At 45.3% G+C, this 18830-nt stretch overlaps 1 protein-coding gene across 1 annotated transcript in view; it reads left to right on the top strand.

The window, feature by feature from the left end:
• Positions 1-17916, top strand: part of MINDY4B (MINDY family member 4B) — a 164451-nt gene extending 146535 nt beyond the window's left edge. Inside the window, exons 12-13 of the mRNA XM_073579063.1 lie at positions 8288-8468; positions 17574-17916. Coding sequence (XP_073435164.1) covers positions 8288-8468; positions 17574-17716 — 324 coding nt within the window. The 3' untranslated portion in view covers positions 17717-17916. The remainder of the gene's footprint in view (positions 1-8287; positions 8469-17573) is intronic.
• The last annotated feature ends 914 nt before the right edge of the window (positions 17917-18830 follow it).

Raw genomic sequence — 18830 nt, forward strand, 5'->3', positions numbered from 1 at the left:
CAATGACGACTCAGTGCTTTTACTTTTTACAACTTCAGAAGAGGAGGCGATAGAGCTGGAGGCTGAGTCAGCAATGTAAGACAAATCTTTTTCCTGATGCTCTGGCGTTAAAAGCGGTTTGCCAACTCCTAGAAAACTAAGCCTTCGAAGCCTTATGGAGCCAGACGATGACGCAGGCTCAACACCTCCTGCATTCGGTCCTATTTTGCTTTTGCCACTACCATCAGATCCACCACCAACACCATCATTACCAGCTGCCAACCCCCGCCCAATTCCACGGCCTCTTCCACCAGCCTTCCTCATTTTTGGTAGAAATGTAGACAAAATCCAACAAACTATATAGTAATGTAAAACAATGTACAAGGTGTCTATAGGACAGGGGAGATTTTGAATTTCTGCAGACACTTGTGGACACTGGACACTTGGATTGTGTGAGGCCCACTGAATATCAGAGCGCTATGTCACAGGCTCGATGGCACAGGTGTGAAAAAAGTGACTACAGGATAAGGGAGATTTTGAATTTCTGCAGACACTTGTGGACACTGGACACTTGGATTGTGTGAGGCCCACTGAATATCAGAGCGCTATGTCACAGGCTCGATGGCACAGGTGTGAAAAAAGTGACTACAGGATAAGGGAGATTTTGAATTTCTGCAGACACTTGTGGACACTGGACACTTTTGGATTGTGTGAGGCCCACTGAATATCAGAGCGCTATGTCACAGGCTCGATGGCACAGGTGTGAAAAAAGTGACTACAGGATAAGGGAGATTTTGAATTTCTGCAGACACTTGTGGACACTGGACACTTTTGGATTGTGTGAGGCCCACTGAATATCAGAGCGCTATGTCACAGGCTCGATGGCACAGGTGTGAAAAAAGTGACTACAGCATAAGGGAGATTTTGAATTTCTGCAGACACTTGTGGACATTGGACACTTTTGGATTGTGTGAGGCCCACTGAATATCAGAGCGCTATGTCACAGGCTCGATGGCACAGGTGTGAAAAAAGTGACTACAGGATAAGGGAGATTTTGAATTTCTGCAGACACTTGTGGACACTGGACACTTGGATTGTGTGAGGCCCACTGAATATCAGAGCGCTATGTCACAGGCTCGATGCAGCAGGTGTGAAAAAAGTGACTACAGGATAAGGGAGATTTTGAATTTCTACAGACACTTGTGGACACTGGACACTTGGATTGTGTGAGGCCCACTGAATATCAGAGCGCTATGTCACAGGCTCGATGCAGCAGGTGTGAAAAAAGTGACTACAGGATAAGGGAGATTTTGAATTTCTGCAGACACTTGTGGACACTGGACACTTTTGGATTGTGTGAGGCCCACTGAATATCAGAGCGCTATGTCACAGGCTCGATGCAGCAGGTGTGAAAAAAGTGACTACAGGATAAGGGAGATTTTGAATTTCTGCAGACACTTGTGGACACTGGACACTTTTGGATTGTGTGAGGCCCACTGAATATCAGAGCGCTATGTCACAGGCTCGATGCAGCAGGTGTGAAAAAAGTGACTACAGGATAAGGGAGATTTTGAATTTCTGCAGACACTTGTGGACACTGGACACTTTTGGATTGTGTGAGGCCCACTGAATATCAGAGCGCTATGTCACAGGCTCGATGGCACAGGTGTGAAAAAAGTGACTACAGGATAAGGGAGATTTTGAATTTCTGCAGACACTTGTGGACACTGGACACTTGGATTGTGTGAGGCCCACTGAATATCAGAGCGCTGTCACAGGCTCGATGGCACAGGTGTGAAAAAAGTGAATTGTAGAATTGGGCAGAATAGGAATCTCCCTAGAGTGTAGGTCTGTAAGAACGGAACAAGTCCTCCATTTATCCTTCCACAGTGACACACAGATAGCTTCACTGTGGCTGTGATAACAGCCGTTACACGGTACTGTGTGAGGAGCGTACACCGCTGTATGGTGTGAATAAATGCACGCTCAGTACCTCAGCAGGACAAAAAAAAAATTGGGATTGCTTTTAAAAAAGCAGTTTGCAGAGCAGTGGGGAAACAGCAATGCAGCTGTCAGGAAGCCTTAGAAGGCAGCCTAACAACCAACACCGCTGATCCACCACAATATAGCCTCCCCTTGCACTGCACACACAGTGACTGGTGTGTTGCACAGGCAAAATTGCTAGCAGCAGAAGCAGTTTTTTTTTCTTCTTCCCTGCCTAACGCTCTCCCTACAGAATCAGCAACCTCTCCCTATGCTAAGATCGGCAGAAGTAAGATGGCGGTCGGCGTGCACTGCACGCCCTTTTATAACCCCTGTGACGCCCACCAAAGCAAGCCAATCACTTGCATGCCCTTCTGAAAGATGGTGGTGACCCCTGTCTATGTCATCACGTTGCCCACAGTATCCGTGGATCCTGATTGGCTGAAAAAGAGCGCTAAACAAACTTTTGAAACGCGACTTTGGCGCGTAAGTCGCCGACCTCGTGGCCGACCTCATCCTAGGGTCGGGTTTCGTTTCATGAAACCCGACTTTGCCAAAAGTCGGTGACTTTTGAAATTGTTCGACCCGTTTCGCTCAACTCTAGTTGTAGACATTGATCGACGAGAATGTAACCTTAGGTACTAATGTGATTGAAAATTGTCTTTCCGAGGTTATTGTTTTGTTACAACAGGTAGCCGAGACTGCTGGTTCCAGTGAACGAGTCCTGCAGAAGGAGATCAAGGCCCTGATGCAAAGGCAGCAGGTAGAACTGTCTGGCGGAGAAATTGGCAGCATCACAGCAAGCGATTCTTTCCCCATTGTGATACCCCACAGATGTGAAATGTTAATTTGGTGTCGGGCAGCCATCGGCCTCAGAGGAAAAGATTACCAAGCCTTGGTAGAGCCAGTGTACTCTGATAGCCGGCCCACTGTCCTGACAGCCAGAGGGGTAGTTGATGTCCGCAAAGAGAGAGTACCTGTACGCCTCTTGAATTGTGGGGAAGAGGAGGCCACAATACCTCGGTATGCCACAGTGTTAAGCTGCTAACTGCCAGTAACAATGCAATACAGGCAGCAGAGCCCTTGGTCTCATCCAACCAGGTGGAGGACAATGGCTCTGTAAAGCAGCTGGAGGAGTGGTGTCAGCAGCTGCATGTGGGAACTGACTCCACCCCTTCATACCAAAAGAGTGGGGTCTACCGAGTTTCTCAGGAGTGTGAGCGGATATTCAGTAAACACCCTCTAGACTTTGGGAAGGCAAAAGGGGTTCAACACCATATCCCCACTGGAGATCATCCACCCATTAAAGAAAGGTACCGGCCTATACCCCCAACACAATATCAATGTGCCAAAAGTATGTTGTGGGAAATGAAGGAGGCTGGGGTAATCAGAGACAGTTGTAGCCCCTGGGCAGCTCCAATAGTCTTTGTGAAAAAGAAAGATGGTACCATGAGAATGTGTGTTGATTACAGAAAAATTAACAGCATTACACATAAGGATGCCTACCCATTACCCAGAATTGAGGAGTCATTAGCTGCACTTAAAACTGTTAACTATTTTTCAACCTTAGATCTCACTAGTGGGTATTGGCAGGTTCCCGTGGCAGAGGCAGACAAGGAGAAAACAGCGTTTACTACACCAATGGGTCTCTGCGAGTTCAACTACATGCCATTCGGGCTCTGCACCGCCCCTGGGACATTTCAACGGCTAATGGAGTGCTGTCTTGGACACAAGAACTTTGAGACAGTCCTGTTGTACCTTGATGATGTCATTGCTTTCTCCAAGACTTATGAAGACCATCTGAAGCACCTGGCTGAGGTGTTTGAAGCCTTGTCCAACTTTGGCCTGAAAGTGAAGCCTTCCAAATGCCACCTCCTGAAGCCCAAGGTACAGTACCTCGGTCATGTAGTGAGTGCAGAAGGTGTGGCACCGGATCCTGAAAAAATCACTGTCATCCGGGACTGTCAGAAGCCCAGCAACCTCCATGAGGTACGTCAATTCCTCGGGTTGGTAGGCTACTACCAAAGGTTCATCAAAGGCTTCACTGAGATAGCCACACCTATGCGAAATCTTCTGGTAGGCCATCCCAAGAAAGCCAGAAAGAAGAGTCCTACATTTGAATGGAATGAGGAACTGGAGAGATCCTTCACTCGGCTGAAGATGACTCTCACAGGAGATGAAGTTCTGGCCTTCCCAGATTATGACCAACCATTTGTTCTGTATACTGATGCCAGCAACATGAGACTGGGAGCAGTACTGTCACAGGTACAGTATGGCAAAGAAAGAGTGATCTCCTACGCCAGCAGGAAGCTTCGTCCCACTGAAAGGAACCCTGACAACTACAATTCCTTCAAACTGGAGTTTCTCGCCATAGTCTGGGCTGTGACTGAACGATTCAAGCATTACCTAGCTTAAGCCAAGTTTACCATCTTCAAGGACAACAACCCGTTGACTCACTTGGAAACTGCCAAACTAGGTGCACTGGAGCAGCGATGGATGGCCCGGTTGTCTAACTATGAATTTACCATCAATTACCGAGCAGGGCACAAGAATGCCAATGCCGATGCGCTGTCCAGAATGCCTAACCTGCCAGATGCAGGAGAAGACCCTGAGGCACTTGAAGAAATCGAGTTACCTGCCTTCCACCGGCCAATTGCAGCCCAATGTGCCCAAGGGGTGAGAAACAGATGATCTATCGTGAAAGAGGCCACCCTAAATCCGTTGCCTCATCATGACTGGGCAGAAACGCAGGATAGCGACCCCGCAGTCCGCCTGGTAAAGGAGCTACTGTCACAAGCTGACTCACGCCCAGATCCAGATGCTCCTGAAGAAACCCAGCAGTTGTGGAAGGAAAGAGTCAGGCTCTTCCTCTATGAGGGAAAGCTGTGCCGGAGGAGTATCAATGCCCACACTCATGAGTTGGTCTGGCAAGTGGTAGTCCCAAAGAGGGAGGCATCAATGGACTTGGAAGCATACCACAATGGAGCTGGACACTTCAGATGGAAGAAGTTGGAAGCCTTGCTCTGGGAGAGATTCTACTGGGCTGGTATGAGGAAGGCTATTGAAAATTGGTGCCGGGAGTGTGGACAATGCAATCTGAGCAGAAGGGACCGTAACAGCCAGCGAGCTCTTTTGCAGCCAATAATAACCAAACAGCCACTCGAGTTGGTCGCCTTGGACCATGTGAAGCTGGTCCCAAGCCGTTCAGGCTACGTTTATGCTCTTACCATCATTGACAACTACTCGAGATTCCTGGTAGTCATGCCTGTCAAGGATCAAACAGCCAGGACAGCAGCCAGAGCATTCCAATAGCACTTTTGTCGACCACACGGATATCCCAAGCGAGTGCTTACAGATCAAGGTCCAGCCTTTGAGGAAGAAGTGTTCCAGGAATTCTGTAATTTGTACGGTTGCAAGAAGATCAGGACAACACCGTACCATCCACAGACCAATGGCAAGTGTGAAAAGATGAATCAGGTGGTGATCGATCTACTGAAGACCTTGCCTTTGGAAGAGAGAGGAATCTGTGGCCAGAAAAGTTGCCAGATCTGGTCGACCTCTGCAATCACATTCCTGTGAGTTCCACCAACTGCACCCCAGCCTACCTGATGAGAGCGAGGCCTGGCAAGTTGCCTATTGATTTGGATATAGGAGTCCTTACACCTGAGGTAACATCACCAGATGCTGACTGGGATACAGAACGGCAGCAGCAATATCGAAGAGTACAAGAGTGTGTAGAAAAGAGTCTAGCTCAGGCAAGACAAAAACAGGAAAAGACCTACAATCAACATACACCTGCAGTTCCCTTGTCACCAGGAGAACAAGTCCTAAAGAGGAAAAGAAGGATGCATAAATTGGATGACCAATGGGAAGCTGAACCCTACACCGTCCTACCATCAAACTTTGACAACACCAAAGTGTGCCTTATTAGTAAGGATGGAGGAGAAACCTCATCAGCAGTACCGAGGGATCATCTGAAACTGTGCCCTGACCAACTAAAGGAAAAGATGGAAGAGCAAAACAACCTTCAGCCCATAGAGGAAGAAGAAGAAAAGGTCAGCACTGTGCTCGGAGAATTCCCTGCAAATTGGACTAGAGCGAATCAAGCCATAGTGGTGCCAGTTTTGACCTTTCCTCAACTGGTAGTGCAAGAAGAAGTGACTCACCCTGAAAACCAGCAAGTACAGGCAGCGGATGCCACACTAGCAGTGTAACAAGAGAATTCTCACCCTGCCAGTGGTGAATCTGTCATGCCCACAGTGAGTAGAAGTGGTGCTAGGAAATCTAGTATTCCAGTGCTCGCAAAACTACCAGTAGTGTAGCCAGTTCAACATACACTACCCCAGTAGTTAACACAAGGCAACCATTAAGGTCCCCAACAACACCAGTGCTACGCAGGTCTGTCCGTAGTACCCAAGGTATACCACCCTTAAGGTTTCGTATATAAGTAAGTTATGTAATGTTAAAATGTAAATATGCAACGTTTCAAGATTTGTGCCTACAGAGACTCTGTAAGAACCCCTTTTTGAATATTTTCTTTTTGATGGACAATTGGGCCACAGGACTATGTGTGGTCAAAACAATACTTGTACATACTTTACCACTTGCTCAGGAAATGGGCCATGGACATTGACGCATGGACTAATCGTCAGCAGGACTATTTTTGAGCTTTGGTTTTTGTATTTTTCACTTTTTTCACTTTTTGAAATCTTGTTACATTTATAATTGTTTATATGTTTACATGTTTTTCTTCAGTCCGGGAGTACTGAATTGCACTAGGGGGGAATGTGGCCACAGTGTCGCCACAGTGGCATTACCTTCCTTCTAGGGAGTGTGATGTCATGCTTGGAAGCAATGAAGGGTCTCTCTAGCAGTTATTCACAACACACGACACAGTTTCCATTCCAGGTCAGCAGAGGGAGATCTGAACCAAACACTGGGGGAAGAGCTACTCTCTGGGGCCAGGAAGGGAAAATAGTCAGTTCGTGTGAGGAGGGCAACGTGTGTGGACATGGAGGAGAAGAGCTGGGAGATTGAGCAGAGAGTTCAGGCTCATTCCCAGCTATAGCACATGATCTGGAGCCCGGTCTCCAAGGTTATATGGATACTGATGTTCCTGCAGCAGAAACTGTAGGAATAGGAAGCTGTAAATGCTCTGTACCCATATAAGACTCGGAGGCACAACAGCAATATGTGAGCCAGAGGAAGGAGGCTACAGCTGTCTGCCATACGAGGGAGTTCTAAAGTGAACAAGCAAGTGGAACTTCAGTGTAACAGTACTGCAAGTATCTAAAATAAGCGCTAGGAAGGAGACTACACAACCCATCTGCATAGAGAGATTCCTAAGTTGCTTCCAGGCTGGCCAGCTCCTGCTCCATCTGTAACTTGGATTCTGGACTGCATTTGCCAAGCAAAGTAAAGGTAAAACAAACTGCACCCTGTTGTGTCCTTGCCTTCTTCCTGCAACTTCCACAGCACTGCTACATCTCTGTGCCTAACACTGCACCCTCTTCCTCAACACCTATTCTCACTGGCCTGGGACTACAGCTCTACCTGTGAGGAGCTATTACATCTTGCTGCCATATACCATCTGTCCCAGAGGATCTGTCTGCAGCGTCGGCTTAACCCCTTCATTGCCGATCACCACAGGTGGCGTCACGTATTATCCACTTACAAACTATAATCAGCCACGTTTCACCCCTTTTACATGGGCGCCCGGGCCACGGACCGGGTCACCGCTGCTGTGACACTTCTCTCTGAGACCCCGGCCCAGTACCAAGTAACTCACAGCCCTGGGAGGGCGACCCATCAGTTTCGACTGGACACGTCAAAACCAACTCAAATGAAGCATGCTACAGGGAGATACAATACATTTTGGTGGGTACATCTTACCAGCCTTACTTGGGGACTGCCCTTTGTAAGGGCAAGAGCAATATAAGGGATGTAAGGAGATTCCTCCCCTTACATTTAATATTTATACTGCTGCGTGCCTTTGACCTGCTAAGAACAAGTTCAACTGAAAGTGCTGAGACCAAACCATTTTTTAGCAAGCACTGGTAACCTTTCCACAAGCACTTTATCACTTTGTGTTTTTTTGTTTATCACTGGGTTTATACAGTTTTAGTTATTATATTAAAAGTTATGTTTTAGTTAATGGAATCTCTCCTTACTAATTAGTTTATTTCTCCTGAGTATTGTTTAGTGGGCTATACTGACCATACTACTGCTGACTGTCCCAATAGCACATGCAGTCATGTCACAGAAGAAATTTGTATGTCTATATGCTTTATTAATTTGACATTAACATTTTGTTAATTCCTGACAGGTGGGCAGCATGCTAAAAACGCCAAAGTATCCTGTTTGGCTTTGCAATATTAATGGAACCTACAGCGTTCTGTTCGGAACAAATACGTCTCTATTGTGCGACTGGAAAATGGAACATAATTTTGAGCTTTATTTCTACAGTGGGCAGTTTACCCAAAAGAAAACAACACATCTAACAGTTGGTAAGTCTCCATCGCGTTCGTGAAATCTTTGGCTTATATGTTATAGATTTTACTGTCCACCTCTAGATATAATAAAGAATTGCTTTCCATGCCAACAAAAACATCACACAACTAGATTTGGTTAAAATAACAATTAACAAATTACAAATGGAATCACTACAGAGGCATGTAAAAGTTTGGGCACCCCTGGTTAAAATGACTGTCCTTGTGAACAGCTAAGTAAATTGAAGATGAAATGATCTCTAAAAGGCGTAAATTTAATGATGACACATTTTCTTTGTTCAGGAAAAAAAATATACGGTATATTGTTATTTTTTACATTTTAAAAATTACAAAAAGGAAACTGGGCCAATGGAAAAGTTTGGATATAATAAAATCACAGGCTACTCCAACAAAACATAATGTATTTAGTATTGAATTCCATTAGTTTAGACCAGAAGTGGGCAATTTATTTTCCCAAAGACCAACATGAGAGACCATGACTATTGTGAAGGGCCAAACCAACAGGCTGAATTTAGTTCTGCTCATTATAATTATTATTATGACTTCATATTAATTGTATCACCTAATATTGAGCATAATTAAGTATGCTATCAACTAATAACATATTATGATAGCACGTATTGTAAAATATTCTTATCAGTAGCAGCTAATCAATGTCATAAAGTTTACTGCTTTTTATAAAACTAATAAAAAGCAATAAATCATACTGCTTCTGCTATTCAGCCATTGTACCTTGATCAATAGCTCACACATTATGATGTCCACAGTCATCCCACACACACACACAGAAGGATAGCCTTCACAGCCACCCACACAGTATGGTGGCCCTCACGCCCCCCCCCTCACACACACACAGTGTGATAGCCCCCAGTTTCACCCAACTACTGACAATTAAAAAATAGAACTTATCAACTAGGCATGTTCCAATACACTACTCTGGTGTGCCCCATAAGTGGACTGAGGTTCCATGTAGCAGCATGATGTAGTGATGTCATTGCACCTGCTGCTCTGAGACATATCAGATATATATCTGCTCTGAGAAATATCAGATTATTCTGAAAAAAGTGTCAAATACACATTTCTTTTGCATGAGAAACAGCTATCTTCTGTGAAAACTGTGACTTGCACTGACCAGCCTAGTAACCAAGACTATATGGTGTGTGACAAAACCACTTACAAAGTACTGAATGGAACATATGTGTCATTGAGGTTATTAGCTTCAGTGATATGAGCCTAGGAAAATGCTCCAGCACATTGAGTGCTGAGCGGGGTTAATCAGCCATGTTAAGGGCTAGGTTTAGTGAACAGTGGAGAGAAGAGTGATGGGAGACTGTTCACCATAACTCCACGCCAGGGTGGAGTCCAGAAGATAAATACACAGTGTTCTGGCTCATTTAGCGTTAAGTGTGCCTGGAGAGGAGAACTCCAAAGCTGTGTTTTGTGATAACGAAAGCTGAAACTTTTTATGCTTGCTTCCGGAGTGGGCGGATCCCCGCAGCAATTTGGATTGTGCCATTTGTTATGTTTTGTTTTCCAGGTAGGCCAGAAAGGCCATGTTTATTTTGCTAACTCTGCACTGGTTTATGCAGTACACTTAATAAACCAGTCTAAGATTTAAAGAGACAGCATTACTGTGTCTACCTCTGTGTACAGCTGAGTGAGACGATCTACCACAGTTGATGCTAGATGTGTGGGCAACTTCCCCAGGAAGCACTTGTGATTGCTGTGAACAAAACACTTGTCTTGGGTGAAGGCGGCCATAAGCCAAGAAACAACATCAGACAGCATAGAGGAGCTGATCAAAAAGCGTCAGTAGCCCAACAGCAGCAGCAGCTAGCACAAGAGGAAATTAATAAACTGTTAGTGCAGAAGCTTCAACAACAACAATAGCTGTTTAAACCCTTAACCCCAGGCCATTTTCCATTTTCGATTTTGCTCCCCTTCTTCCCAGAGCCATAACTTTGTAATTTTTCTGACAATATGGTCATGTGAGGGCTTGTTTTTTTGCGGGATACCATTGGTTTTAACATGTCATGTACTGGAAAGCAGGAAAACAATTCCAAGTGTGGTGAAACTGCAAAAAAAAAAGTGCACCATTGGTTTTAACATGTCATGTACTGGAAAGCAGGAAAACAATTCCAAGTGTGGTGAAATTGCCAAAAAAAAAGTGCAATCCCACACTAAATGCTAAAACTGACCTGCCATTCTGATTCTCCAGGTCATTACGAGTTCACAGACACCAAAAATGGCCAGGTTCTTTTTTATTTAAGTGGTAAAAAAATTTGTTAAAAAAAAAAACATCGCGCTGATGTTTTTATTGATACCATTTTGGTGCAGTTGCGATCTTTTGATCACCCGTTATTGCATTTTATTGCAATGTAGCAGTGGCCAAAAAAATGCAATTCTGGCATTTTGACTTTTTTTCTCGTTACGCCATTTAGCAATCAGGTTAATTCTTTTTTAGATTGAGAGATCGAGCGATTCTGAATGCAGCGATACCAAATATGTGTATATTTGATTTTTTAAATTGTTTTATTGTGAATGGGGTGAAAGGGGGAAGATTTTAACTTTTATATTTTTTATTTTTTAATATTTTTAAAAACTTTTTTTTACTTTTTGCATGCTTCAATAGTCTTCATGGGAGACTAGAAACTGCAGTACCTGTGTGATACTGACTGCTGAGCTGTGTATCTAATCCTATCCTGTGTGATACTGGGCTCCCCTGCAGTCTGTGTCAGAGGGTGGTCTGTGTTGGCACGGTAATAAATTGTGTTATTTCCAGCTTTACAGAAGGACGATAACACCATAGAAATGATAAGAATAATAGGCCACAGTTACCACATCTGTCTACAAAGAAAACTGTTGCTGATAGCAACCAATCACAGCTCATTTTTCATCTTTTAAACAGCTCTGGGACAGCGTGGCGAGTTTTGAGTGGCGACTTTTGTGTTTTGACTTTTATGTGGCGAGGTTGGTGTATGTGTGGTGAAATGTGTGCTGAGGGTGGTATATGTGTTGAAGCATGTGGTAGTGTGTGGTGCATTTTGTGTGTGTTCATATCCCCGTGTGTGGTGAGTATCCCATGTCAGGGCCCCACCTTAGCAACTGTACGTATATACTCTTTGGCGCCATCGCTCTCATTCTTTAAGTCCCCTTTGTTCACATCTGGCAGCTGTCAATTTGCCTCCAACACTTTTCCTTTCACTTTTTCCCCATTATGTAGTGTGGGGAATAGATAGCTCAGCTAGGATCTTTGCTTTGGCACAAGCGTGTGGCTATGAAGTCACTTCAGCAGACTAGCAATATGGACACGGCATATTTATTGTGCACACTTGTTATCCAATGTTACACATGCCAAACATGAAATAAAACGTCTAAGGCCGTCTGGCCACTAACTAACAGTAGCAGGCTAACTACAAAATAAACCTATATAACAGCAAACAAGTCCACGTTATCTTACTGTGTCAGCTCCCAGCTCAGCAGACGATAGACTGAGAGATTCCAGCTCCTCCTGATTATATCAGCTGGACCAGTCAGGAAACCAAAACCTGGATTGAATTAGTGGAGGGGGAACTACCAGTCCTTTCCATGCTGATCACTAAGGAAACCAGGACTGGATTACAGTGAAATAAACTGGCTTCATCATCAGTACAGGGAGACATATGAAATGAAACGGGGAGAAACATACCTGTTTTCTAGTACCTCTCCCCTTGGCACCTCACACACCCCCCTCCTCTGTTCGAGCCCGTGGGGTCGGACACGACGAGTCACCAAGCAGTGCGTTCTAGACAACGCATCTGCATTTCTGTGCGCTGTGCCCGCCCTGTGCTCAACGGAAAATTTAAACCCTTGTAATGCTAAGAACCAGCGTGTCACCCGTGCATTGCCTTCTTTTGCCCGGGACATCCATGTTAGGGGCGAATGGTCCGTCACTAGCCTAAACTGGCGACCTAGTAAATAATAGCGCAAGGTGCACAGGGCCCATTTCACAGCCAGGGCTTCCCGCTCAACTACACTGTAGTTCTTTTCTGCTCTCGTAAGCTTTCTGCTTAGATAGGCCACTGGGTGTTCCTCGCCATTTACTTCTTGAGACAAAACCGCGCCGAGGCCCACCCCAGAGGCGTCTGTTTGGACAATAAACTCCCGTTTAAAGTCTGGTGCAACCAACACTGGTTGGTCACAGAGGACTGTTTTCAATCGCTGAAAGGCCTCCTCTGCTTCTGCGTTCCACTTTATTGTGACAGATTTCGACCCCTTAGTAAGATCTGTGAGAGGAGCTGCGATGGTCGCAAAATGTTTGATGAACCGCCTATAATAACCAACGATCCCTAAAAAAGCTCCAACCTGTTTTTTGGTTACCGGTCATGGCCAATTTTGAATAGCATCCACTTTATTGGCTTGAGGCTTCACGACGCCTCTCCCTATGCTATATCCCAGATAGCGAGCCTCTTCCAATCCCAACGTACATTTCTTGGGATTGGCAGTCAACCCAGCTGTTTTTAAGGAGTCTAAGACGGCTTGTACTTTTGACAAATGCGTGTCCCAGTCATTGCTAAAGATAATAATGTCGTCCAAGTACGCAGATGCATACTGGCCATGGGGTTTTAGGACAATATCCATTAGACGTTGGAAGGTGGCTGCGGCACCATGCAACCCAAATGGCATATCTCGGTACTGGAATAATCCCTGGGGCGTAACAAAGGCAGTTTTCTCTTTGGCTGATTCCGTGAGGGGAATCTGCCAATAACCTTTTGTTAAGTCAATAGTGGATATGTACCTAGCCGAACCCAGTCTCTCTATCAGTTCATCGACTCTTGGCATCGGGTAGGCATCGAATTTCGATACTTCGTTTACTTTCCGAAAATCGTTACAAAATCGGATAGTCCCATCGGGTTTGGGCACCAGTACGATAGGGCTAGCCCAATCACTCCGGGACTCCTCAATGACCCCGAGCTCTAACATCTTCTTCACTTCCTGGGCAATGGCTTGTCTCCGAGCCTCCGGAATTCGATATGGTTTAAGCCGTACCCGCGCCTGTGGATCAGTAATAATGTCATGTTTAATTAGGTGAGTCCGGCCAGGAAGTTCCGAGAAAATATCTGCGTTCCTCTGTATGAACTCCCTGGTCTCTCGTTTTTGGCTTTCGGATAGCGTGTCTGCAATACCCACTTCTGGCGGAGCTACCTGGGGGTCCTTTACCTTAGAAGGTGGTGCCCCTCGAGGCCCATCCTCAAGGGCAGCTCCTGCCACCAGACTCTCCCTGTCCCGCCAGGCATTAAGCAAGTTTATGTGGTATATTTGTTCGGGCTTTCTCTTGTCTGGTTGGTGTATCTTATAATTTACTTCACCTACTCGTTCCAGCACTTCGTATGGTCCCTGCCATTTCGCAAGAAATTTATTCTTTATGGTAGGCACCAATACCAACACCCTGTCTCCGGGTTGAAAGACTCGTGTTTTTGCCGCTCGGTTGTATACCGTGCTTTGGGCATGTTGTGCGCGCTCTAAACACTCTTTAACTATTGGCATAACTGCTGCAATTCGGTCCTGCATAAGTGTTATGTGTTCAATTACACTGCGATAAGGAGTCACCTCTTGTTCCCAAGTCTCCTTGGCAATATCTAACAGGCCTCTAGGACACCGCCCATAAACCAACTCAAAAGGTGAAAAGCCTGTGGAGGATTGGGGTACCTCACGTATAGCGAACAGGAGGTATGGTAGTAGGGCATCCCAATCTCTCCCATCCTTATCCACCACCCTTTTCAACATTCCCTTTAGGGTTTTGTTAAAGCGCTCCACCAAACCATCAGTCTGAGGGTGATATACTGAGGTACGCAAATGGGAGATTTTTAGCAGTTTACATAAATCCTTAAGTATACGAGACATAAAGGGGGTCCCTTGATCCGTAAGTATCTCTTTCGGAATGCCGGTGCGGGAAAACATATTAACCAGCTCCTTTGAAATTGATTTCGCATTGGCATTCCGCAAGGGCACTGCTTCGGGATAACGCGTGGCGTAATCCAATACTACCAAAATGTACTGATGACCCCTGGCAAATTTAACTAATGGACCGACTATATCCATTGCTATCCTCTCGAAGGGCACCTCTATTATTGGTAAGGGCACTAAGGGGCTTCTAAAATGTGACATAGGTGCGGTCAATTGACACGTAGGACATGACCGACAGTACTGGGTCACGTCTCCCACTAGACCCGGCCAAAAGAAACGTTGCAGAATACGGTGTTTTGTCTTTTCTACCGCCAGGTGTCCTCCCAAGGGATGTTTATGTGCCAACTCCAAAACTACCTGGCGAAAGGACTTAGGTACCACTAGTTGTTCTACCACCACCCCTCGCACCTTGTCTATGTGATACAACATATCCTGCTGCACCGCCACGTGTGGGAACTCGTTTTGAGCCCCTGGGTACAATGGTCTTCCCTCGGAGACCTTTATGTTTTCCCACGCCCTTGCTAGAGTAGGATCCTGGTGCTGAGCGGTCCCGAACTTACCACGGGCCACCTCAAGGTCAGGCATTTCTAAAACATCCTCTAGCTGGTCTGCCTCGCCTGCATACACAGCCAGAGGAGAGTCCACAGATTCTAGTACTTCCTCTGAGATGAGTTCTCCGTCGTCTTGCTGCAATGGTTCAGGGGCTAGCTCCGGAGCACCGTCTTCAACTAGAGGGTTCATGCCACTTTTGAAGTTCCACAAGTCCCAAAATAAGGGAAAGTCTCTCCCCAGGATTACACTGTGTCCCATAGACTTTATGACTGCCGCCTGATGTCTTTTGGTCCCTACTGGCGTGGCAAGAGTAACCCAGGCAGTGGGGTAGTTCTTAGTATCCCCAAGGATGCAACTAATGCCCACGGTTAAGTTTGTTAGGGCGCTAGAGTCCACCAAACTGGCATGTACCAAAGTTACTTGACTGCCGGAATCCAAGACGGCATTCACACTATAACTGTCAACCTCGACATGGCACACGTGTTGTTCATTTCCCGTGAGGGTCTCCGCCACACAGACTGACTGCACATATAATGAAAGACGCCTCATAGCATTACAGTCCATTGGCTCTGTAGTCATTGGGCAGTTAGCTGCTACATGGCCAAGCCCGCGACATCGCCAACATTGTATAGGCCCTTGTCTCCTCGATGGAGATCCCAGACGAGGTCTGCTGGCTTGATGTGAGCCCGTACCACCTCCATAGTCCTTTGTAGGTCTGCTACCCTTCATTGTGACGTTCTCTTCTTTTGAAGATGAAGTAAGTTTCGCAGGACTCTCCAGCGATTTCTTGGGGGGCCAGTGGGGTGCTAACGTCCCTTGGAGTAGGCTTTCAGAAGCATTGTAGCATTCGACCATATTCACCAACTGGTCAGCGGTAGTTGGGTCACCCTGACCAACCCACCTCTGGATCTTAGCGGGTAAGGACCGCAGGTACTTGTCTAGAACAACACGCTCCACCATCTGTGCGGACGTCAAAGCCTCCGGTTGCAGCCATTTTTTTACTAGATGGATGAGATCATGCATTTGTGAGCGGGCTGGCTGATGCTCCACAAAATTCCATAAATGCACCCTCTGTGCACGTACATACGTGTTTACTCCCAGCCTTGCCAGGATTTCGCCTTTGAATTTGATATAGTCCATAGCATCCGCTCCACTCAGATCGTAATAGGCTTTTTGTGGATCTCCGCTCAGAAATGGAGCCACTACCTCAGCCCATCTGTCCAGTGGTAAGTGCTCACGTTCTGCAATACGTTCAAACACGGTGAGGTATGCTTCCACATCATCGTCTGCGGTCATTTTAAGCAAAGTCTTCTGTACGGCTTTCTGCGCACTAGCAGCGCTTTGTGCACGGTCTCCCTCATCTCGGGGTTGCCGAACCAAGGCCTGTTTTATTGCCTCCAACTGTTCTTGCTGCATCTGGTGTTGCTGCTCCAGAGCCTTCTGGAAGCAAGCATTAGTCTGCTGTTGTTGCACATTTGCTTGCAATAACTGCGTCACTAGTTCCTCCATATTACTGGACTCTTGGCTCTTCAAAAGCGCAGAAGCTTTCAGCCAGGACATACACAGCGTTTTCTCTGCAGTCACAGTCCAGCAGCCACAAGTGCCCGCATTCGAAACACCATTTGTGGGGAATAGATAGCTCAGCTAGGATCTTTGCTTTGGCACAAGCGTGTGGCTATGAAGTAACTTCAGCAGACTAGCAATATGGACACGGCATATTTATTGTGCACACTTGTTATCCAATGTTACACATGCCAAACATGAAATAAAACGTCTAAGGCCGTCTGGCCACTAACTAACAGTAGCAGGCTAACTACAAAATAAACCTATATAACAGCAAACAAGTCCATGTTATCTTACTGTGTCAGCTCCCAGCTCAGCAGACATAGACTGAGAGATCCCAGCTCCTCCTGATTATATCAGCTGGACCAGTCAGGAAACCAAAACCTGGATTGAATTAGTGGAGGGGGAACTACCAGTCCTTTCCATGCTGATCACTAAGGAAACCAGGACTGGATTACAGTGAAATAAACTGGCTTCATCATCAGTACAAGGAGACATATGAAATGAAACAGGGAGAAATATACCTGTTTTCTAGTACCTCTCCCCTTGGCACCTCACAGTAGATAGGGGCAAAATTGTTTTGTGAATTGGAACGAGCGGGGTTAAAATTTCGCCTCACAACGTAGCCTATGATGCTCTCGGGGTCCAGACGTGTGACTGTGCCAAATTTTGTGGCTGTAGCTGCGACGGTGCAGATGCCAATCCCGGACATACATACACACCCACAATGAGCTTTATATGTTAGATTTACGTTTTTTATTGTTACAGAATTGTAATGTATCCATAAAAATGGGTTGTCATATCACGACTCCATATGGCATCCGATTTTTTTTCTTGTACCCATAAAGGTCAATTAGTGAGACTCATCAGATCTGGCCTACTGCAGTGCCTAACTGAATAACATGGATCAAAATTGGATATTCCTCGTCCGATTTATAAGCTCCTGTGCACGAGCCCTTAGACTGTGGACTGTATGAGGATTTCACATTCACAAGTAATGCAGTTAATTTTATAAATTACTGTTACCTGATTTTCTTTCAGATACCCACTCACATCACTGGGAGCAATCGTACAAAATAGATGAAGGTGATCATGAAAAGAAATTTCCATCACTTGAGATGATCGTTAGAACCAAATGGGAAGGTGCTGCTATAAATTGGCATGGAACTGTGCCATTTTTCTAAACATACAAGTATGTGGATTTTAAAGGAAAGAAAATTAAATGACAGAATCCAGCACTGGACACTTTCTTCATTGAATTGGGCCATCAGCCAACGGATAGTTAATGGCTTTCCATAATATACTGGAGCCTTGATGGTTTGAGCGAAATCAAAGCAATAAATAAGACTGTATAAATAAATGTAATGTCATTTTCAGAGGAGAAGATTTCTGCAGTCATTTAAACATTATTTAAGCATATAAGCTAAATGCTGTAAAAATGGAAAGCAGTCCGTATTTATGGGCAGAGGAAGTGGAGTCACATTCATAGAAAAACATTTATCTCACTATAATTGTGAAAAAGAAAAATTGACCATAGACATTTTATTTATTTTACTTGCTTATATAACACCATCATATTCTGCAGTGTGTACAGACAATATGAGCACTGTCCCTATTGGGGCTCACAATCTAGATTACCTACCAATATGTCTTTGGAGTGTGGGAGGAAACCGGAGAACCCGGAGGAAACCCACGCAAACACGGGGAGCACATACAAATCCGTTGCTGATGTTGTCCATTGTGGGTTTTGAACCTAAGACCCCAGCGCTGCAAAGTCACTGTGCTATCCACTGCTTCCAACATTCTCTTACATCATTATATACAGTGTGAGGGGGGGAATTGTGCAAGTTTTCCCACTTAAAAAGATGAGAGAGGCCTGTAATTGACATCATAGATAGACCACAATTATGAGAGTCAAAATGAGAAAACAAATCCAGAAAATCACCTTGTCTGACTTGGCAAGATTTATTTTGCAAGTTAAGGTGGAAAATAAGTATTTGGTCACCTAAAAACATTCAAGATTTCTGGCTCTCACAGACCTGTAACTTGTTTAAGAGGCTCCTCTGTCCTCCACTCATTACCTGTAGTAATAGCACCTGTTTGAAGTTGTTATCAGTATAAAAGACAGCTGTCCACAACCTTAAACAGTCACACTCCAAACTCCACTATGGTGAAGACCAACGAGCTGTCAAAGGACACCAGAAACAAAACTGTAGCCCTGCACCAGGCTGGGGAGACTGAATCTGCAATAAGCAAGCATTTTTGTGTGATGAAATCAACCGTGGAAGCAATAATAAT

The sequence above is a fragment of the Dendrobates tinctorius genome, unplaced genomic scaffold, assembly GCF_039654945.1.
Source record: "Dendrobates tinctorius isolate UK_male_01 unplaced genomic scaffold, ASM3965494v1 ptg000060l, whole genome shotgun sequence".
NCBI lineage: Eukaryota > Metazoa > Chordata > Amphibia > Anura > Dendrobatidae > Dendrobates > Dendrobates tinctorius.